Source organism: Callithrix jacchus, chromosome 22 (assembly GCF_049354715.1).
Source record: "Callithrix jacchus isolate 240 chromosome 22, calJac240_pri, whole genome shotgun sequence".
Lineage (NCBI taxonomy): Eukaryota > Metazoa > Chordata > Mammalia > Primates > Cebidae > Callithrix > Callithrix jacchus.
In genome coordinates this window covers 10541609-10564620 of record NC_133523.1, presented here as the reverse complement: position 1 = coordinate 10564620, position 23012 = coordinate 10541609, and the positions used below count along the sequence as shown (strand labels likewise).

General features: G+C 52.5%; 1 protein-coding gene across 8 annotated transcripts; it reads left to right on the top strand.

Annotated features, from left to right (window-relative positions):
• Positions 1–1311: 1311 nt before the first annotated feature.
• RGL3 (ral guanine nucleotide dissociation stimulator like 3) lies at positions 1312–22428 on the top strand. 8 transcript variants are annotated; one of them, XR_013531060.1, is made up of 19 exons: positions 1312–1383; positions 1847–1960; positions 3492–3718; positions 3882–3935; positions 5078–5289; positions 10912–11054; positions 11142–11357; positions 12594–12697; positions 12805–12889; positions 15123–15179; positions 15288–15374; positions 15561–15593; positions 15677–15798; positions 17885–17976; positions 18075–18143; positions 18232–18328; positions 20783–20935; positions 21021–21135; positions 21969–22428. XR_013531060.1 is itself a non-coding variant. In XM_035284338.3 (19 exons), exons 1-19 carry the CDS (start codon positions 1351–1353, stop codon positions 22085–22087), a joined length of 2136 nt encoding a protein of 711 aa, XP_035140229.3. In that variant the 5' UTR covers positions 1312–1350; the 3' UTR covers positions 22088–22428. The 8 variants fall into 8 exon arrangements, 6 of the variants coding, with proteins under 6 accessions (XP_035140229.3, XP_035140228.3, XP_054106220.2 ...); XR_013531059.1 differs by having other exon boundaries at positions 18214–18328; XM_035284338.3 differs by having other exon boundaries at positions 17885–17980.
• Positions 22429–23012: the final 584 nt, after the last annotated feature.

The window sequence follows — 23012 nt, the reverse complement described above, 5'->3', positions numbered from 1 at the left end:
GCCCCTGGGTATTTGTCTCTTTATGACCCTGCACCACTCAAGAGAGAGTTGTCCCTGAAAACCCAGGGCCACAGACTTGTATTCCCTGTTTTCCCAGCACTTTGGGAGGCTGAGCTGGGTGGATTGCTTGAGCCCAGGGGTTCCAGACCAGCTTGGGCAACATGGTGAAAAAGAGTTCTAACCGCCCCCCCCCCAAAAAAAATAGCCGGGCGTGGTGGCATGTACCTGTAGTCCCAGGTACTTGGGAGACTGAGGCAGGAGAATCCTTGAACCCAGGAGGTGGAGGTTGCAGTGAGCCAAGATCATGCCACTGTACTCCAGCCTGGGCAATGGGACTGAGACCCTATCTCAAAAAATTAATAAGGCTAGGCACCGTGGTTCACGCCTGTAATCTCAGCATTTTGGGAGGCCATGGCAGGTGAATCGCTTGAGGCCAGGAGTTTGAGACCAGCCTGGCAAGCATGGCAAAACCCCTTCTCTACTAAAAGTACAAAAATTAGCCAGGCATGGTGGTGGTACCTGTAATCACAGCTACTTGGGAGGCTGAGGCAGGAGAATCGCTTGAACCCGGGAGGCAGAAGTTGCAGTAAGCTGAGATCAAGCCACTGTACTCCATCGTGTATAACAGAATGAGACTCCTTCGCAAAATAAAAATAATCAGTTGGGCACAGTGGTTCATGTCTGTAGTTCCAGTACCTTGGGAGGCTGAGGTGGGTGGATCACCTGAGGTCGGGAGTTCGAGACCAGCCTGACCAACATGGAGAAACTCCATCTCTATTAAAAATACAAAAAAAAAAAAAAAAAAGCCGGGTGTGGTGGTGGGTGCCTGTAATCCCAGCTACTTGGAAGACTGAGGCAGGAGACTTGCTTGAACCCAGGAGGTGGAGATTGTAGTGAGCCAAGATCTGGCCATTGTACTCCAGCCTGGGCAACAAGAGGGAAACTCCGCCTGAAAAAAAATCATCATCATCAAAAGTGGAAGATGCCCCCACACTTGGTCAAGCTAGCCCTTTCCACTAGAGGACAAAGGACTCCGGTCTGGGGACACACATCTGCCCCCACACAGGAGCTCCCCAACATCTGGGGACACAAAAAAGACCCTTCTCTTGGGACAGATGTGTCCTTTTTCCTGGGGACAGATTGATAGGCACCCGGCGGAAGAGCCAGGACCTCTCCTGGGCTGGAGTGAGGTCCGGCTGGAAGGATCCAGAGCCGTGGGTCCGGCCTGCCCCGCCCGCCCCAGCAACTCGACCGCCCCGCCCCACTGGCCCCAGCGCTCGGCCACTGCCCGCCACCCGCCGGCCCTTCCGCCTCACTCAGCGGCGCCACTGAGAGGGACGGGCGTCGGCCATGGAGCGCACAGCAGGCAAAGAGCTGGCCCTGGTAAGGGGACAAGGGATTCCCGGATCCTGCATCCCTGGCGACCCGCAAGGTCCCGAAACTCCAAGTGCCCTCCCTTCGGACGCCACCTGCTCCCCATTTGAAATCGCCCTGGAGTCCCCTCCTGGGGACTCACGACCCAAGACCCAGTGAAGCGATTGTTTCCTCTTAGGGATGGGGGCGGGAGTCTCTGAGCGCAGTCAGCAGAAAAGGGCCAGACACAGGTTCTATGAGACTGGACCCTGAGACATCCCCAAATGCCACCCCTTGTCCTCAGGACTTGGGAGGAGGGGGCCCGCAGCGAGGAGGGGACTAGCCTGGGACCCCAGCCGGAGTCTCGAAGCCTCTAGCCAGGAAGGGGCGTGGGGATGGAGCAGGAAAACTCGGCCCGAGTCTGCGCCGCGAAGGAGGCTGAGGCTCCAGGACCCGCGCCCCTTTGGTGCACTGAGTCCTACTCTGCGTTCAGGCGCCGCTGCAGGACTGGGGTGAGGAGACCGAGGACGGCGCGGTGTACAGCGTCTCCCTGAGGCGGCAGCGCAGTCAGCGCTTGAGCCCGGGGGAGGGCCCCGAGGGCAGCCAGGTGAGGAGGGAGTTCGACGGGTGGGCGGGGAGCGAAGCGACCAGGTGAGGGCGGAGCTGGAGAGCCGAGGTTTGGCCGCCAGGTGCCGCGGGCGGGAGGAAGGGAGGGGCTCAGAGGCGACCTGGTGAGGGTAGACAAGGGCCTGGGGGCGGCCAGGTAAATGGGGAGATCCAAGGAATAGGAGTGGGGCCAGGTGATGGCTGCGCAGTTCCCAAGGGGAGCCTGGGGACAAACTGGTAAGGGCAGAACTGGACGGCCGGGTGAGGAAAGGCCGGTTTAGAGGGCTGGGGCTGGAAGGTGGAATGGGGTTGGTTTAGAAGTGGCCAGGTGAGGGCGGGTGGGGCAGCCAGTGAAGCGTGTCAGGATGGCTGAGGGAAGCTGCAGGTGGCCAAGAGTGTGTGTGGGGGGGTAGGGGACAGGGCATGGGACAGGGAGGGCAGGTTGCAGGAGCTATTCGTGGACGGGGCTGAATAATAACTCCAAGCCGGGAAAGTGTGGGGCGCACACCTATAATCCCTGCGCTTTGGGAGACCAAGGCAGAAGGCCAGGAATTTGAGACCAGCCTGGGCAACACAGCAAGATTCTCTCTCTACAAATTAATTAGGTGGGCGTGCTGGTGCTCAGCGGTGGTCCCAGCTACTCAGAAGGCTGAGGCAGGAGGACGACTTGATCCTAGGAATGGGAGGCTTCAGTGAGCTATGATTGTGCCACTGCACCCCAGCCTGGGCAACAAAACAAGACCCTGTCTCTAAAAAAAAAACCAAAAGAAAACAATAACTCCAAGAAGTCGGGAGTCAGAGGAATCACATGCAAGAGTGGTGCTAGGGGTCGGGCTCAGGGGCTCATGCCTGTAATCCCAGCACTTTAGGAGGCCAAAGTGGGTGGATCACTGGGTCAGGAGTTCAAGACCAGCCTGGCCAAGATGGTGAAACCGTATCTCCAATAAAAATACAAAAAATTAGTCAGGCATGGGGGCAGGTGCCTGTAATCCCAGCTACTCGGGAGGCTGAGGCAGAGAATTGCTTGAACCTGGGAGGCGTAAGTTGCAACGAGCCAGGATTGTGCTACTGCACTCCAGCCTAGTGACAGATCGAGACTGTCTCAAAAAAAAAAAAAAAAAAAAAAAAAAGAGCGGTGCTAGGGGCTGGGTGCAGTGGCTCACATCTGTAATCCCAGCACTTTGGGAGGCCAAGGTGATGGATCACGAGGTCAGGAGTTCGAGACCAGCCTGGCCAGCACTGTGAAACCCCCATCTCTCCTAAAGATACAAAAAATTAGCTGGGTATGGTGATGTGGACCTGTAATCCCAGCTACTCAGGAGGCTGAGGCAGGAGAATCCCTTGAACCCTGGAAGCGGAGGTTGCAATGAGCCGAGATCACACCATTGCACTCCAGCCTGGGTGACGGGGCAAGACTCCATCTCAAAAAAAAAAAGTAAGGAAAAAAGAGTGGTGCTAGGGATAAACGTGATTAGAGAAGGTGCTTCAAGGACCACTCCTGGTCTTTCATGGCCACCCCGCCCCTCCTGCAGGCCCCCAGCCCATCTGCTGCCAATACCTTCCTCCACTATCGAACCAGCAAAGTGCGGGTGCTGAGGGCAGCACGCCTGGAGTGGCTGGTAGGAGAGTTGGTGTCTGGAGACCGTGAGCAGGACCCCAGTTTTGTGCCCGCCTTCCTGGCCACCCACCGGACCTTCGTACCCACTGCCCGCCTTCTGGGCTTTCTGCTGCCACCAGTGCCGCCGCCCCCACCTCCTGGGTCAGTAGCAACCCAAAACCTCCATGTTCCCACCCTAGATCCCCACTTGGGCACACCCGCACCTCCTCAGGTGGGACCAAGATACACCTCCCAAACCCAGAGCCCTCTTCCTAAGGCCCCTCTAGATTCCCCCTTCCTCACCTGCTGGGGGGCCTCTTCCCAGGGCAGAGATCAAGAAGACAGCGGGACAAGATCTGAGCTTCAACAAAAACCTGAGGTTGGTCCCCCATCCAAATAGGGGAGTTGGGGGGAGGAAAATCCCAGAGGACAAAGGTTACTGGTCAGCCTAGGGTTTTGCAAATTGCAGGTTGGGGCCCGGTGCAGTGGCTCAAGCCTCTAATCCCAGCACTTTGGGAAGTCCAGATGGGTGGATCATAAGGTCATGAGTTCAAGACCACCAGCCTGGCCAACATGGTGAAACCCCATATCTACTAAAACTACAAAAATTAGTTGGGCATGGTGGTGGGCACCTATAATTCCAGCTACTTAGGTGGCTAAGGCAAGAGAATCACTTGAACTCAGGAGACGGAGGTTGCAGCGAGGCAAGACCATGACGTTACACTCCAGCCTGGGTGACAGAGCAAGACTCCATCTCAAAAAAAAAAAAAAGAAGAAAATTGCAGGTTGGGTAATAAAAGACCAATAGTCAGGCTGGGTGAGGTGGCTCACACCTATAATCCCAGCGTTTTGGGAGGTGGAGGCAGGTGAACCACTAGAGATCAGGAGTTAGAGACCAGCCTGGCCAACATAGAGAAACCCTTTTTGTACTAAAAATACAAAAAAAAAAAAAAAAATTAGCCAGGTGTGATGGTGCACACCTGTAGTCCCAGCTACTAAGGAGGCTGAGGGATGAGAATCAGTTGAACCTGGGAGACTGAGGTTGCAGTGAGTCAAGATCAGGCCACTGTACTGCAGCCTAAGTGACAGAGTCTTACTCTGTCTCAGAAAAAAAAAAAAAAGAGGAAGAAGCCTAGGCGCGGTGGCTCAGGCCTATAATCCCAGTACTTTAGGAGGCCAATGGGGGTGGATCTCGAAGTCAGGAGTTCAAGACCAGCCTGAGCAACATAGTGAAACCCCATCTCTACTAAAAAGACAAAAATTAGCTGGGCATGGTGGCGCGCACCTGTAGTCCCAGCTACTCGGGACGCTGAGGCAGGAGAATCGCTTGAACCCAGGAGGCGGAGGTTGCGGTGACCCAAGACAGCATCACTGCACTCCAATCTGAGCAGCAAAGCCAGAGTCTGTCAAAAAAGGAAGGAAGGGAGGGAGGGAGGGAGGGAGGGAGAAAAGTGCCAGGAGTCACATTCTGGGTCCCCCACCACTCTGGACCCGGCTCTGAGACCCTGCCTCTCTGGCCAGGGCGGTGGTGTCAGTGCTGGGCTCCTGGCTGCAGGACCACCCTCAGGATTTCCGAGACCCCCCTGCCCACTCGGACCTGGGCCGAGTCCGAACCTTTTTGGGCTGGGCGGCCCCAGAGAGCGCTGAGGCCCGAAAAGCAGAGAAGCTTCTGGAAGATTTTTTGGAGGAGGCTGAGCGAGAGCAGGAAGAGGAGCCGCCCCAGGTGTGGACAGGTGAGGGGTTTTCAGATCCAGTCGTGTTCTGAGAGGCCTTTCCTGCCTGCTTCTTCCCACACAGGCTTTCTTTACCCTCTCAGAGCTGCAAATCCTAAGCAAGTTTTTTTTTTTTTTTTGAGACAGAGTTTTGCTCTTGTTACCCAGGCTGGAGTGCAATGGCGCGATCTCGGCTCACTGCAACCTCCGCCTCCTGGGTTCAGGCAATTCTCCTCCCTCAGCCTCCTGAGTAGCTGGGATTACAGGCACACGCCACCACGCCCCACTAATTTTTTTGTATTTTTAGTAGAGATGGGGTTTCACCATGTTGACCAGGATGGTCTCGATCTCTTGACCTCGTGATCCACCCGCCTCAGCCTCCCAAAGTGCTGGGATTACAGGCTTCAGCCACCGCACCAGCCAGCAAGGTTTTAACTCTAAGGCTCAATTTCCTCGTCTGTTCAATGGGGATAACAATTCTTGATTGGCTTGGCATGGTGGTTCACGCCTGTAATCCCAGCACTGTGGGAGGCTGAGGCGGGCAGATCACCTGAGGTTGGGAGTTCAAGACTAGCCTCACTAACATGGAGAAACCCTGTCTCTAGTAAAAAGACAAAAATTAGCAGGGTGTGGTGGTGCATGCCTGTAATCCCAGCTACTTGGGATGCTGAGGCAGGAGAATCTCTTGTAGCCGGGAGGTGGAAATTGCGGTGAGCTGAGATAGCACCATTGCACTCCAGCCTGGGTTACAAGAGTGAAACTCCATCTCAAAAAAAAATTTTTTTTTTTCTGAAGTATTAGCATGTGTCTAATATGTTTCTCTCCTTGGTGCCATTGGGTCAGGATGCCCTGGTGTTTCTAGCTACAAACCATTGCCTTGATACTTGTCTTTAATTTCTTTTTTCTTTTCTTTTTTTGAGTCAGAGTCTTGCTCTGTTGCCCAGGCTGGAGTGCAGTGTCTCCATCATAGCTCACTGCAGACTCAACATCCTGGGCTCAAGCAGTCCTCCTGGCTGGGCCTCCCAAAGTGCTGGCATTACAGGCATGAGTCACTACACCCAGCCTGTAAAATTTTTCCTATTTTTGCAATTCTTTTTTCAATTTTTTTTCTTTTTTGCCAGAGTCTCTCACTGTTACCCAGGCTGGAGTGCAGCGACACAATCTCAGCTCACTGCAACCTCCACGTCCTGGGCTCAAGTCATTCTCTTGTCTCATCTTCCCGAGTAGCTGGGACCACAGGCAGGTGTCACCACGCCCAGCTAATTGTTTTGTAGAGGTGAGGTTTCTCCATGTTGCCCAGGCTGGTCTTGAACTCCTGGGCTCCAGCGATCCACCTGCCTTGGCCTCCCAAAATGCTGGTATTACAGCCATGAACCATTGTGCACGGCTGGCCTCCTTATTTGACTCTTGGCTTTTGCTCAACTCCTGTACTGTGAGTGCATGAGAGGAGGACACGTGGTTCTTGCTCCCAGCTCTGTCCTCAGGGGCAGGAACAACACAGATTAGTTTGCTGAATAATTGCATCCTGATTAGGAAGTATCATCTTTCACCCATCTGTGTTTGATCTGATCCTCATCACAGAAGCATCTCTATCCCTAATCCCCCTCGCTTAATCTCCAGATTACGGTGGCCACATTCCTGTCCGATTTTACAAAGTAGCAGCCACTTCTCTATCCCTGGTGACAAAGTTTCAGTTATTTATGTATATAAAGGTTTAGCTGGACACGATGGCTCACGGCTGTAATCCCAGCACTTTGGGAGGCTGAGGCGGGTGGATCACAAGCTCAGGAGTTTGACACCAGCCTGGCCAACATGGTAAACCCCGTCTCTACTAAAAAAAAAAAAAAAAAAAAAATGCAAGGCCGGGCACAGTGGCTTACGCATATAATCCCACCACTTTGGGAGGCCGAGGCGGGTGGATCACGAGGTCAAGAGATCAAGACCATCCTGGTCAACATGGTGAAACCCTGTCTCTACTAAAAATATAAAAAAATTAGCTGGGCATGGTGGCGCATGCCTGTAATCCCAGCTACTCAGGAGGCTGAGGCAGAAGAATTGCCTGAACCCAGGAGGCGGAGGTTGCAGTGAGCTGAGATTACAGCATTGCACTCCAGCCTGGGTAACAAGAGCAAGACTCCACCACAAAATAAATAAATAAATAAATACAATAAAATAATAGTATAATGTCATAACTAGTACAAAGGATAAAGAAAAGGATAGTAATTTATACAGCAATAAATCATGGTTGGTTTTTTGTTTGTTTGTTTGGCTTTGTTTTTTTTTTTTTAGATGGAGTTTCACTCTTGTTGCCCAGGCTGGAGTTCAATGGTGCCATCCCAGGTCACCGCAACCTCCCACGTTCAAGTGATTTTCCTGCCTCAGCCTCCCGAGTAGCTGGGATTACAGGCATGCGCCACCACACTTGACTTTGTGTTTTTAGTAGAGATGGGGTTTCTCCATGCTGGTCAGGCTGGTCTCAAATTCCCAACCTCAGGTGATCTGCCTGCCTCGGTCTCCCAAAGTGCTAGGATTACAGGCGTGAGCCACCGCACCTGGCCTAAACCATCTTTTTCAATGGGTGAATGCTTTGGCATGCCCCACTGGGACACATGATGAGGTTGTCCCATGTCTTTGCCTGTCCTAGCATCACAATGGAGTGCTACAGTGCTGTCATACTGACAGTAACAAGCAGCAGCTAATGCAGGGGAGGGCACTGGTGAGGCAAAGACAGCAGCATAGATATTCCCAACTTGTGAACACTTGCAACTTGCAAACAAAACAAAGGCCTGACTTCCGTGGTCCTTATATTCTTTTTTATTTTTCCTTTTCAAAAAAAAAAATGGGATTTTACCACGATGGCCAAGCTGGTCTTGAACTCCTGACCTCAGGTGACCCACCCACCTTGGCCTCCCAAAGTGCTGGGATTACAGGCGTGAGACACCACGCCCAGCCTATTCTTCCTAACATATTCTATCATACATGGTCCTTACATTCCAAAATAATTTGTGTTTATGAACAAAATGGTCAGGTTCTAGGTGCAGATTATTGCAAAGAGGTTTTTCTTTTTCTTTTATCTTTTCTCTTTTTTTTTTGGAAACAGAGTGTTTATCACTCATGATGGAGTGCAATGGCATGGTCTTGGCTCACTGCAACCTCCACCTTCTGGGTTCAAGTGATTCTCCAGCCTCAGCCTCTCAAGTAGCTACAGGCACTGGTCACCACGCTTAATTTTTATATTTTTAGTAGAGAAGGGGTTTTGCCATGTTGGCCAGGCTGGTCTCCAACTCTCAACCTCAAGTGATTCGCTTATCTCTGCCTCCCAAAGTTCTGAGATTACAGGTGTGAGCCACCTCACCCAGCCCTTTCTTCCTTTCTTTTTCTGAGATGGAGTCTCACCCTGTCACCCAGGCTGGAGTGCAATAGCGCGATCTCGGCTCACTGCAACCTCTGCCTCCTGGGTTCAAGCAATTCTCCCCTCAGCCTCCTGAGTAGCTGGGATTACAGGCGCACTACCATGCCCAGCTAATTTTTTATATCTTTAGTAAAGACGGGGTTTTGCCATGCTGGCCAGGCTGGTCTTTAACTCCTGACCTCATGATCTGCCTGCCTTGGCCTCCCAAAGTGCTGGAATTACAGGAGTGAGCCACCACACCCAGCCCTTTCTTCTTTCTTAAAGACAAATCAAGTGCAGTAGTGAGAAGCGGGGAAAGAATAGAACAAGGAGTTTGATCTGTAACTGTGAACAGTCAATCAAAATAAGTCACCATCTTGGGACCAGCCACAAACAGGGGTTTCAAAGACACAAATGTCTGCAGGGACATTTGGAGGCTGGAGGGCACAATTCAAGATCCCCAACTTTCAAAGTTTCCCCTAGGGGGCGCCATCATCAAAATCCACTAAAGTAGAACTATTCATATTTGTTGAGCACTTTATAGCAGTCTGGTATGCATGATCTTAAAAAAAAAAAAAGTCCGGCCGGGCGCGGAGGCTCATGCCTGTAATCTCAGCACTCTGGGAGGCCGAGGCGGACGGGTCAAGAGATCGAGACCATCCCGGCCAACATGGTGAAACCCCATCTCTACTAAAAAAATACAAAAATTAGCTGGTTGTAGTGGTGTGCACCTGTAGTCCCAGCTACTCGGGAGGCTGAGGCAGGAGAATTGCTTGAACTCGGGAGGTGGAGGTTGCAGTGAGCCGAGATTGAGCCATTGCACTCCAGCCTGGTGCCTGATGACAGAGCAAGACTTTGTCTCAAAAAAAACAAAAATAAAAATAAATCCACAGCCAGGCACACTGGCTCATCCCTGTAATCCCCACACTTTGGGAAGCCAAGAGCCCAGGAGTTCGAGCCCAGCCTAGCTCACTTGAGCCCAGGAATTCAGGACCAGCCTGGCAACATAAGGTGACCCCGTCTCTACAAAAAATAAAAAATAGCTGGGTGTGGTGATGTGTGGCTATAGACCCAACAAGTTGGGAGGCTGAAGCAGGAGGAGCGTTGGAGCTACAACGAGCTGTGATCACACCGCTGTACTCCAGCCTGGGTGACCAAGTAAGAGCCTGTCTCAAAAACAAGGCACAGAGGCCTGGGAGGTGGCTAATCCCAGCAGTTTGGGAGGGTGAGGCAGGCTGATCACTTGAGGTCAGGAGTTCGAGACCAGTCTGCCCAACACTGTGAAATCCGTCTCTATTAAAATACAATAATTAGCTGGGTGTGGTGGCTCATGCCTGTAATCCCAGCTACTTGGGAGGCTGAGGCAGGAGAATTGCTTGAACCCTTGAGGCAGAGGTTGGCAGTGAGCAGAGATTGTACGATTGCACTCCAGCCTGGGTGACATAGCCAGACTCTGTCTTAAAAAAAAAAAAAAGGCACAGAGAGGTTAAAATACATGCCTGACACAGCAAGCTCGTGGACAAGTTTGCATTTGAGTTTGAGACTTTCTGAGGGTGGAACCAGGAAGTCATATCACCTCTTTCCAAAAAAAGAGGTCAGATTAATCTCATCCTAATACATGTTCAGAATCATAAAGCTCTATTTTCTTCTCTGGACTTTGAGTCCCTAACTTCAAATCCTTGCCCTGCTATTCACCGAAGGTGTGACAAATTTTTCTTTGTTGTTTCCTTAACTGTAAAAGGTGGATACATAATAGTACTTCCCTCCCTGGTGTGGTGAGTTACTGAGTCAATCCACACGAGCTGCTCATCGAACATTACGGGTGCTGTTACATCCTTTAAAACATTCAGGGCCAGGCACAGTGGCTCGCACCTATAATCTCAGCACTTTGGGAGGCCAGGAGTTCCAGATCAGCCTGGCCAACATGGTGAGACCCCCGTCTCTACTAAAAATAAAAAAATTAGCCGGGCATGGTGGCACAGGCCTGTAATTCCAGCTACTCGGAAGGCCGAGGGAGGAGAATCACTTGAACCCGTGAGGCAGAGGTTGCAGTGAGCAAAATTGGGCCATTGCACTCCAGCCTGAGCAAGAGTGAGACTCCATCTCAAAACAAAAACAAAAAAAACACACACAGAGTTCTTCTTTTCACAAATGAGGAAAGTGAGGCTCAGAGAGGGACAGGGACTCACCCAACATCACACAACCAGTCTTGGATTCAAACTTGAGAGTGTGTAATACTTTCTAATAATCAGGACCTCCCAGAACTGCCCAAACTTCTGGAGCAGACTCTCTAGAGGCCTGTGCAGAGGAGGAGGAAGGGCTCATGCTGCAAGGTCCCCAACTCCTGGACTTCAGCGTGGACGAGGTGGCCGAGCAGCTGACTCTCATGGACTTGGTGAGGATCCCGGACTGGGTCGGGATGGGCCACAGTGAGGGGACAGGTTCCACTGAGCACCAATCCCACCCTCATCCCCTGGCCCAGGAGCTCTTCTCGAAGGTCAGGCCCTACGAATGCCTGGGCTCCGTGTGGTCGCAGCGGGACCGGCCGGGGGCTGCAGGCGCCTCCCCCACTGTGCGCGCCACCGTGGCCCAGTTCAACACCGTGACCGGCTGCGTGCTGGGCTCAGTGCTCGGAGCGCCGGGCCTGGCCGCCCCGCAGAGGGCTCAGCGGCTGGAGAAGTGGATCCGCATTGCCCAGGTGTGTTGGGGGCGTGGGGAGGGGCAAGGGGAAGCAGTGAGGGCTCGGGAGAGAGAGTAGGGGCGTATCTAGGCGAGGGAGGGAAGTGGGTGGAAAGTTGATACCTAGGGTGAGACTTGGGTTCAGGTAGGAGGGAGGGGTGTGGGTCCTGCAGAGAGGCTGAGGGCCAGGCTAGGTTCCAGGGGACCTGGGAGAGGCAGGGAGCCCCAGTCGGAGAAGTCAGAGTCGGAGGTAGGGGCTGAAGGGGCGGCTGGGAGAGGGGCGGGGCCTGAGGGAGGTGGGAGGAAGGGACTATTAGGGAATGAATGGGGAGTCTTGGTCACTTGTCAGATGTGTGACAAGACCCAGGGATCCGACCTGGCACCACAAGTCACAGGATCAGGCCTGGCGCAGTGACTCACGCCTGTAATCTCAACACTTTGGGGAGAGGGAGGATCACTTGAGCCCTAAAGTTTGAGACCAGCCTAGGCAACATAGCGAGACCCCTGTCTCTTAAAAAAAAAAAAAAAGTTAAAAATTAGCCTTACAAGAAAAATTAGCCAGTCGTAGGGATGTGCACCTATAATCCCAGCTACTCGGGAGGCCAAGGCAGGATAATCGCCTGAACCCAGGAGACGGAGGTTGCAGTGAGCGGAGATCATGTCACTGCACTCCAGCCTGGGGGATAGAGCGAGACTCTATCACAAAAAAGAGAAAAACAAAAAAAATTAGCCGTGCTTGGTGGCAAGTGCCTATAGTTCCAGCTACTGAGGCAGGAGGCTGAGGCAGGTGGATCCTTAAGCCCAGGGTTCCAGGCTTTCGTGAGCTCTGATGGATCCAGCCTGGGCCTCAGACCCTGCCTTTTTTTTTTTTTTTTTGAGACAGAGTCTAGTCTCCCTCTGTCTCCTGGGCTGGAGTGCAGCGGCACGATTTTGGCTTAACTCAACCTCTGCCTCCCAGGTTCAAGCCATTCTCCTGTCTCAGCATCCCAAGTAGCTGTACTACAGGCGCGCGCCACCATGCCCAGCTATTTTTTGTATTTTTAGTAGAGATGGAGTTTCACCATGTTGGCCAGGATGGTCTCGATCTGTTGACCTTGTGATCCATCTGCCTTGGCCTCCCAAAGTGCTCACAGGAGTGAGCCACCTCGCCCGGCCTCTATCTCTTTTATAAAAAAAAAAAAAAAAAGAAAGAAAAAGATGAAGTTTCAGGATGAGATGTGGATAATATCTGACCTGCATCCCTACCGCCTGGCAGCGCTGCCGGGAGCTGCGGAACTTCTCTTCCTTGCGCGCCATCCTGTCGGCCCTGCAATCTAACCCCATCTACAGGCTCAAGCGCAGCTGGGGGTCCGTGAGCCGGTGAGCTGGGGTGGGGCGGGACCTCTTCCCCCTCTTCCCCTCTCCATCCCCCAGGTCTGACCCTCCCAAGCCACTGACCCCCAACCACCCCTCTTCTGTCCTCCCAGGGAACCGCTATCTACTTTCAGGAAACTTTCACAAATCTTCTCCGACGAGAACAACCACCTGAGCAGCAGAGAGATTCTTTTCCAGGTAGAGAGGGATACAGACCCTGGGGATTTTAGGCCCAGGAAGTGGGGGGACTTGGGGCCAGGCAGGAGGACTCGCCCTGCTGGGTCATCACATTTTGTCCTTCCTCGACGCTCAGCAACGACCTTTCCCTTGTCCCTGGCGGGTGCACGTTTTTCTTTCCTCTACTTCCTTTGTAATAGTTCACAGCCAGTGACTGCCCTATTTATTCACTCAACAAAACACAAGAAGTCACAAAGAAAAGGTTACTTAAGGTTAGTCTCAGCACAGAGTGGGAACAAAAAAAAATGCTCTGAGGACTTTACCTTGATAAGCAAAACTAAAAATGTGTGTCAAAAGTCTGGCTTATTTATAGGCAAGTGTTGGAGCCTCATTGCAATCAGGCGCTGGTTTTTAGAGTGAACCTAGAATAGACCTCTGGGCCTGGAACGTTCTTCAAGTACCTCCTGCCAGTCTCCGATCCAATGTCCCTGCCCCAAGAGGCCTTCCCAGCCTCCGTCATCCCCAAAATCCCATCTCTGGTTTCTTGTTGTTGTCATTGTTTGTTTTGAGATGTTGTCTTACTCTGTCACCCAGGCTGGAGGGCGCTGCATGATCCACCTCCCAGGATCAAGCAATTATCCCTGCCTCAGCCTCCCAAGTAGCTGGGATTACAGGCGCTGCCACCATACCCGGCTAATTTTTGTATTTTTAGTAGAAATGGGGTTTTACTATGTTGTCCAGGCTGGTCTTGAATTCCTGGCCTGAGGTGATCTGCCCACCTTGGCTTCCCAAAGTGTTGGGATTACAGGGGCAGCCACCACACCTAGCCAAACGTCTCTTTTATTCACTGTCACTACCCAGCACCTAGAACAGCACGTGAGCTGGACACAGTGGCTCACGCTTGTAATCCCAGCACTTTGGGAGGCTGAAGTGAGAGGATCACTTAAGTCCAGGAGTTCGAGACCAGCCTGACCAACATGGTGAAACCCTGTTTCTACCGAAAATACAAAAATTAGCCGGGTGTGGTGGCAGGTGCCTGTAATCCCAGCTACTCAGGAGGCTGAGGCAGGAGAATCACTTGAACCTGGGAGGTGGAGGTCGAAGTGAGCTGAGATCACGCCATTGCACTCCAGCCTGGGTGACAGAGTGAGACTCCATCTCAAAAAAACAAAAACAAAAATTAGCTGGATGTTGGTGGCAAACGCCTGTAGTTCCAGCTACTCAGGAGGCTGAGGTGGGAGGATCCCTTGAACTAGGGCGGTCGAAGCTTCACTGAGCCAAGAGCATGCCACTGCACTCCAGCCTGAGTGACAAAGTGAGACTCCATCTCAAAATCAAATCAAATCAAATGTAAATAAACCACAGCCAATTCAGGATACCCAGGAGATTCCTGGCAGGCCTGTGCCATCCAGCTGTGGCCAAGGATTGTCTCCTTGTTAAGGCCAGCCCTGGGTGCCACCACCCCTACAAGCCCCACCTCTCATGGGGCCTGCTCCCTGCTGTTTATCTCTTCCCTACTCCCACCCAGGGTGGTCTGGCTTCTTGGGTAGGCCTAACCACTGGCTCCTTTTTTTTGAGACAGAGTTTCGCTCTTGTTGCCCAAGCTTGAGTGCAGTGCGTGATCTCAGCTCACTGCAGCTGCCACCTCCCAGGTTCAAGCGATTTTCCTGCCTCAGCCTCCTGAGTAGCTGGGATTACAGGCACTCGCCACCATGCCCACCTAATTTTTGTATTTTTAGTAGAAATGGGGTTTCACCATGTTAGCCAGGCTGGTCTCGAACTCCTGACCTCAGGTGATCCACCTGCCTCAGCCTCTCAAAGTGCTGGAATTATAGGCATGAGCCACCACACCTGGCATTCTTTTTTTTTTTTTTTTTCTGAGATGGAGTCTCACTCTGTAACCCAGGCTGGAGTACAGTGGCACAACCTCAGCTCACTGCAGCCTCTGCCTCCCAGGTTCAAGCAATTCTCCTGCCTCAGCCTCCTGAGTCGCTGGGATTTCAGGTGCATGCCCCTATGCCTGGCTAATTTTTGTATTTTAATAGAAACGGGGTTTCAGCACATTGGCCAGGGTGGTTTTGAACTCCTGACCTCAAGTGATCTGCTCGCCTTGGCCTCCCAAAGTGCTGGGATTGCAGGTGTGAGCTATCCCTACTGGTTTTTGATTGCTCAAAGCAGGGAGGATATATAGGCATCGTCCTTGAGGAAGTGTCCAAGGAGACTCCAGGCCTGCTCGGTTCTTCTGTTCCCACAGGAGGAGGCCACTGAGGGACCCCAAGAAGAGGGCAACACCCCAGGCAGCCTGCCCTCAGTAAGTGATTACAGTTTGGGATGGGGACAAGTGGGACATTCAGGGAGGGACGTGGAGGGTGATGGGGTCAGTAATGGCCCTGAGTGACTGGAGCTTTGGGGGCCACAGAAACCACCACCAGGCCCTGTCCCCTACCTTGGCACCTTCCTCACGGACCTGGTTATGTTGGACGCAGCCCTGCCGGATATGTTGGAGGTCTGACCCCTGACCCCAGCTCCACTTGTCCCCAGCCCAATGGGCCTCCTGATATCCACTCTGGATCCTACCTGTACTCCTGACACTGCCCCACCCTCCCTTATCCCAGTGGGGCTTCTGACATCCCAGCCTGTGATCTTGACCCTTGACCCTGGGTACCACAGTTCAGACATATTTTGCCCCCAGGGGGATCTCATTAACTTTGAGAAGAGGAGGAAGGTGAGTGGAGGCTAAGGGGGTATTCGGGTGGTGCCCGAGGGTGGGGGTGGGGCAGGAACGGGTCTCAGAGGCTTATCCCCCAGGAGTGGGAGATCCTGGCCCGCATCCAGCAGCTGCAGAGGCGCTGTCAGAGCTACAGCCTGAGGCCTCACCCACCCATCCTGGCCGCCCTGCAAGCCCAGCGCCAGCTCAGTGAGGAGCAGAGGTGACCACCCTATAGCCTATCCTGGCCCCACCCCAGCTGATCCTGCGTCACAAACTGGATTCCACCCACCCATGCACACCTCCAGCTCCTCCCAAGACCCCCTTTTGAGCCCTGAACCCCACCCCAAACCTGTGACCTTGCAGTATCTCCAGCTAAATCAAAAGCCACCATTAGATTACAGCTGTGTGGTTCACAGCTGTAATCCCAGCACTTGGGAGGCTGAGAGAGGTGGATCCCTTGAGCCCAGGAGTTCAACCAGCCTGGGCAACATGGTGAAACCCCATCTCTACCAAAAATACAAAAATTAGCTGGACGTGGTGGTGAGCACCGTTGGTCCCACCTACTTGGGAGGCTGAGGTGGGAGAATGGCTGAAGTCTGGGAGGCGGAGATTGGAGTGAGCCAAAATCACGCCACTGCAGCTGCAGTCTGGGTGACAGAGTGAGATCCTGTCTCAAAAAAAAAGAAAAGTTACAACTGACCTCTGATCTCAGTTTTGATCCCATCTGATTTTCTGACCCCAACCTTTAGCATTCAGCTGGCCATTCAACTCAACTGTCCCATCTGCTGTCCTCCCCATCTTTGGTCTCTGACTCATCTGACTCTGACTCCAACCCTTGACCCTCAGTTCTGAGGAAACAACTCCAACTTTTATGTTTATTTGACTGTCCAACTTGAGTATTGTAAGGGTGGCTGAGAGAAAGGAGAATAGACCCAAAGTCAGGCAAGCAAGTGTTATTAACTGCCGGCCTGCTCCGTATCAATCAGAGGAGGCAGCCCTGAGCGGTGAGACGGTCAAAAGGGAGTTTCGGGACCGAGGTCACCTCTCCGCCGGCAACCGGCACAGAGGTAGTTTGTCAGCTTGTAACAGACCTACAATACCTCATCCTGTGACTTGTGTGGCCGGCTGTTTTAAAAAAAGAGAGAAACCAGGATATTTTATGGATATGTGTCCAACAGGAATTTACAAGTATGGATAGCATTGGTTTTCCCTGTCCTCCCTGGAGGGAGGGAAAGCCTGTAATCGGGCTTTGCTGAATGGTAGCAGGTCTGGCAGCCTTGCTGTGGCGCCTAGGCAGGAGTTCAGGAATGCAGCACAGAGCAGTCAAGAGCAGTCGGAGTGCGGGGAAGGGGTCAGCTTACTCGAAGGGGGTTTTCTGAGGCAAGTTGTCCCTAACAAGTATCACAACTGTGTCCTTTCATTCTATATATCTGGGACTCTAACCATTGACCCCAATGGTGACCTGACCCCAGACTGACCCTGAGTTTATTTTTAAATTGTATTTATTTATTTATTCAGTGTGTGTGTGTTTGTTTGAGACAGGGTCTTGCTCTGTTGCCCTGACTGGAGTGCAATGGTGCGATCCCAGTTCACTGTAGCCTCCGCCTCCTGGGTTCAAGCAATTCTCCTGCCTCAGCCTCCTGAGTAGCCAAGATTACAGGCACAAGCCACCACACCCAGTTAAATTTTTTTGTACTTTTAGTAGAGATGGGGTTTCACCATATTGGCCAGACTGGTTTCGAACTCCTGACCCCAAGTGATCCTCCTGCCTCGGCCTCCCAAAGTGCCGCTAGGATTACAGGTGTGAGCCACCGTGCCCAGTCCTGACGCTGACCTTAACCCTGACCCAATTTGATTCCTTAGTCCCACCCTGTGAATCCTTTGTGACCTCCCAACCAGCCATCCCGTCTCATCTCTGATAAGACCTTGATGCTCAATGGCCCTCATTTTTACCACCCTGACCCTGACATGTGGTGTGCCACCTCTGGCTGCTCCCCCTTGTACCCCAAACTCACCTCCCAAATGATTCTAACTCTTTTTTTGTTGTTTTCTGATTCGGAGTCTCACTCTGTTGCCCAGGCTGGAGACTGCAAGTGCTAATTTTTGTATTTTTAGTAGAGACAGGGTTTCACCATGTTGGCCGGGATGGTCTTGATCTCTTGACCTTGTTATCAGCACTCCTCGGTCTCCCAAAGTGCTGGGACTACAGGCATGAGCCACCTCGCTGGCCAACTGATTCTAACTCTTATCTCTCCATCCCCTGTATTTCCTGGCCCCACCATCTCATCCACACATTGACCCCTCAGCTACCGGCTCTCCCGGGTCATTGAGCCACCAGCTGCCTCCTGCCCAAGCTCCCCACGCATCCGACGGCGGATCAGCCTCACAAAGCGTCTCAGTGCGTGAGTCTCGGGGTGTGTGTGTTGGAAATGAGATGGGAAGATATCAGCAGAGACTGCTCCTGGCCTCAGCCTCATACCCTGTCCCCATCCTTAGGAAGCTTTCCCGAGAGAAAAGTTCATCCCCTAGTGGGAGTCCCGGGGACCCCCCGTCCCCCACCTCCAGGTGAGCATTCTTCTTGGTGACAGGACTAGGGACCATGGGATCAGTGGTCAGCACAGCCACCCCACTTCAGCCTCTGCATCTCCCCTAGTGTGTCCCCAGGGTCTCCTCCCTCGAGTCCTAGAAGCAGAGACGCGCCTGCTGGCAGTCCCCCAGCCTCTCCAGGGCTCCAGGGCCCCAGCACCAAGGTACCAAGACTGCTTGTGTGTGCATGCGGGCCTGCGGTCACCCAGGCTCTGTGTGAGTGTGTGTGTGCATGTGTACGTGCACATGTGTACACACAGGATTGTGGGGCCAGGCATGTACACTGAGACACGCTAAGCTTGGAGTAACCATCCAGGGGGCTGTGTGTATCTGCATGGCCCTATTTGAGAGATCACTCATCAATCTGATTCCTGCTCAGATCTGCACCTGTGTAACTGCTTGCCCATGGGGCAGTCTCGGGTGCAATCACATCACACCCCTTTTTCGTTTGAGACGGGGTCTTCTCGTTCTGTCACCCAGGCTGGAGTGCAGTGGCACAATCTCAGCTCACTGCAACTTCCACCCCTTCCCTTAAGCTCAAGCGATCCTTCCTCCTCAGCCTCCCAAGTAGCTAGTGCCACAAGTGTGCGCCATCACACCTGGCTATTTTTTTTCTTTTCTTTTCTTTTTTTTTTGTAGACAGGGTCTCACTCAGTTGCCCAGTCTGGAGTGCAGTGGCTCGATCTTGGCTCGCTGCTACCTCCCCATCCCAGGTACAAGTGATTCTCCTGCCTCAGCCTCCTGAGTAGCTGGAACTACAGGCCTGCGCCACCACGCCTGGCTGATTTTTGTATTTTTAGTAGAGACGGGGACACATATGTTTCTAAGAATCTGCATACCATGCCAGACACGGTGGCTATTGTCTATGATCCTGGCACTTTGGGAGGCCAAGGCGGGAAGATTGCTTGAAGTCAGGAGTTCAAGACCAGCTGGGCAATATAGCAAGACCCTGTCTCTATTAAAAATAAAAAAAAAAATGGCCAGGCACAGTGGCTCACCCCTGTAATCCTAGCATTTTTGGGAGGCTGAGGTGGGTGAATCATCTGAGGCCAGGAGTTCAAGAGCAGCCTGGCCATCATGGTGAAACCCCATCTTTAAAAAAAAAAAAACTTAATTTTAAATAAAAAGAAAAAAAAAATCAAAAAAATTAGCTGGGCATAGTCCTAGCTACTCAGCGGGCTGAGGTGAGAGGATCACTTGGCCCCAGAAGTTTGAGGCTACAGTGAGCTACCGTCATGCCACAGCCCCCCAGCCTGCATGACAGAGAGAAATCCTGTTTATAAAGAAAAAGAAGGCTGGGTGTGGTGGCTCATATCTGTAATCCCTGCGCTTTGGGAGGCTGAGGCAGGCGGATCACTTGAGGACAGGAATTTGAGACCATGGCGAAAACCCATCTCCTAAAAACACAAAAATTAGCTGGATGTAGTGGTGCAGGCCTGTAATCCCAGCTACTTGGGAGGCTGAGGCATAAGAATTGCTTGAATCCAGGAGGCGGAGGTTGCAGTGAGCAGAGGTGTCACCACTGCACTCCAGCCTGGGCAACAGAGCGAGACTCTGTCTCAAAAAAAAGAAAAAGAAAAGAACCTGCATCCCAGAGGGGGAAACGTAGGCCTGAGTATCCATGAGAACTTGTGGGGTTGTTGATTGGTGGCGTGGGCTGTGGGTGTACAACCACTGTGAGCATACGCATGTACACAGGATTTTTTGTGTGTGATCATGGATTGTGTGTATATTGACACTCTTCATGTCTGTTCCTATAACAGGGAACCAGAGTCTGTGTGTGATGGGAGGGTGTATATGCAGGCTTGCGAATGTACCTTAGTTACATGCCCCAGGCTCTGTGTGTATAGGGGAAATAGTTTGTTTTCTTGATATTTCGTTTTTTATTTTATTTTATTTTTTCTTTTAAGAGACGGAGTCTCGCTCTGTCGCCAAGGCTGGAGTGCAGTGGTGTGATCTGCAACCTCTGCCTCCCAGGTTCAAGTGATTCTCCTGCCTCAGCCTTCCAAGTACCTGGAATTACAGGCATGTGCCACCAGGACTGGCTAATTTTTCTATTTATTTATTTATTTTGAGACAGAGTCTCACTGTGTTGCCCAGGCTGGAGTGCAGTGACACAATCTTGGCATATTGCAACCTCCGCCTCCTGGATTCAAGTGATTCTCCTGCCTCAGCCTCCCAAGTAGCTGTGATCACAGGCATGTACCACCACGCCTGGCTAATTTTTTGTATTTTTAGTAGAAACAGGATTTCACTGTGATAGCCAGGATGATCTCAATCTCCTGATCTCCTGATCTGCCCGCCTCAGCCTCCCAAAGGACTGGGATTACAGGCATGAGCCACTGTGCCCTGCTTAATTTTTATATTTTTAGTAGAGACGGGGTTTCACCATGTTGGCCAGGCTGGTCTTGAACTCCTGACCTCAGGTGATCCACCCGCCTCACCCTCCCAAAGTACTGGGATTACAGGCGTGAGCCACTGTGCCCAGCCAGAGTTTCCCTGAGATTTTAAATGTGGGGCTATTGAATACATCAGGGGTGGCTGGGGATTCGAGCTTTCCTAGCTCTCAGAATCTGCAGATGGACCAAGCTGCAGCCTCCACCCCTAACTGCCTGCAGCTGCCCCTGAGCCTGGACCTGCCCAGCCCCCGGCCCTTCACTTTGCCTCTGGGCAGCCCTCGAGTCCCCCTCCTGGCGCAGCAGAGCTCAGAGGCCCGAGTCATCCGTGTCAGCATTGACAATGACCACGGGAACCTGTATCGAAGCATCTTGGTGAGGGGCTGGGCTGGGGACCTGCTGGGGACTGCCCTGCCCTTAAGGCCGGGGTCCTCCCTCACCTCCCACTCCTCTCTTCCAGCTGACCAGTCAGGACAAAGCCCCCAGCGTGGTCCAGCGAGCCTTGCAGAAGCACAATGTGCCCCAGCCCTGGGCCCGGGACTATCAGCTCTTTCAAGTCCTTCCTGGGGACAGGGGTGAGCAGGGATGGCTTGGAGCTCAGGATGGGGGGCAGCGGGGAGGGAAGCAGACTGAGCAGGGTCAAGGATGGAGCCCAAGGTTACCTGGGTTCACAGGGCTGTGAAGTGGTTCAGGCACTTCACAGTGAGAGGTAAGATCATCAGAGTGGGGGGGAGGTAAGAGGACATAAAATATCTGTGCCTCAATGATGTAGGGTCATGAGGTTGTCCTGGCTCAGTGTGAGAGGCCCCAAAGGTTGTCTTCCTAGAATTTATAAGACAATAAGATTGTCCAGGGTCGGGCCGGGCATGGTGGCTCATCCCTGTAATCCCAGCAGTTTGGGAGGTTAAGGTGGGCAGATCACTTGAGGTCAGGAGTTTGAGACCAGCCTGGCCAACACGGTGAAACTTGTCTCTACCAAAAATACAAAAAGTAGCTGTGTGTGGTGGCACATGCCTGTAATCCCAGCTACTTGGGAGGCTGAGGCAGGAGATTCACTTGAACCAGGGAGTTGGAGGTTGTAGTGAGCCAAGATCACGCCACTGTACTCCAGCCTGGTGACAGAGTGAGACTTTGTCTCAAAAAAAAAAAAAAGGTTGTTCAGGGTCACGTGGGAGAAGGGAGTGTAGAAGTTTGATCTTCAGTTTGTGGCGTCATGAGGTTGTTCAGGCTTCAAGTGAGAAGTCATCCAGGTTCCCAGTGACAGCAGAATGAGGATGGCTTGGCAGTAGCAGCAGAGGGACTCACTGGTATTCAGGTTCAAGGGTGAGTGGTACAAGGCTCCCAGGTCCTCTGTGGGAGTGACACAAGGTTGTACGGGCCCATGACCATCATATCCACTCCTGACCAGAACTCCTGATTCCTGACAATGCCAACGTCTTCTATGCCATGAGTCCAGTCGCCTCCGGAGATTTCATGCTGCGGCGGAAAGAGGGGGCCCGGCACACTCTGCCTGTCTCCCCCACCTGAGGCAGCTCTCTCCTCCCTCCAACACACAAGTCCCAGGGGCAAGCTTGGGACTCCTCTCCTGGAAAGCCATCAGCCCCCCTAGAGGCCACTGTGCTCTGTACCCGGGGACCACCCCCTAGCTGTAGCCCACTGGACCCCATCTCTTTTTCTGACCCTGTTGGTACTGGATCCATATTCCAAAGATATCAGTCCATGGGTGGCTGGTGGAGAGCTCAATCCCATAAGTATAAAAAGGGGCGGGGCATGGGTAAGTCAGATCCCTCCCCAGAGAAATCTTGTAACTGTTGGAGACGCATCAGAACTGACAGATGCGGATGAAAATAGTGATCAGAGTTATAAAACAGGTGTCAGTGTCCTTTATTCTGTGCCTGTGCGCCACGTGAACCCTTTATCCAGATAAAACAGCTACCACACACACACACACACACACACACACACACACACAGAGGGTGGGGGGGGAGGGGGAGAGAGAGAGAGAGAGAGAGAGAAACTAAGAGCCAAGACCAGTCTAGGCGACATAATGAGAGCCTGTCTCTACAAAAAATACAAAACATTAGGCCAGGCGTGGTGCCTCACGCCTATAATCCCAGCACTTGAGGAGGCCAAGGCAGGCAGATCACTTGAGGTCAGGAGTTCGAGATCAGCCTGGCCAACATAGTGAAACGCTGTCTCCTACTAAAAATACAAAAAAGAATAGCTGGGCATGGTATCACACACCTGTAATCGCAGCTACTGGGGAGGCTGAGGCAGGAGAATCACTTGAACCTGGAAGGCAAAGGTTGCAGTGAGCGGAGATCATACCACTGCACTCCAGCCTGGGTGGCAGAGCAAGACCCTATCTCAAAAACAAACGAAAAACTTACTGAGCGTGGTGCTGCTGGACTGCAGTCCCATCTACTTGGGAGGCTGAGGTGGGAGAATCACC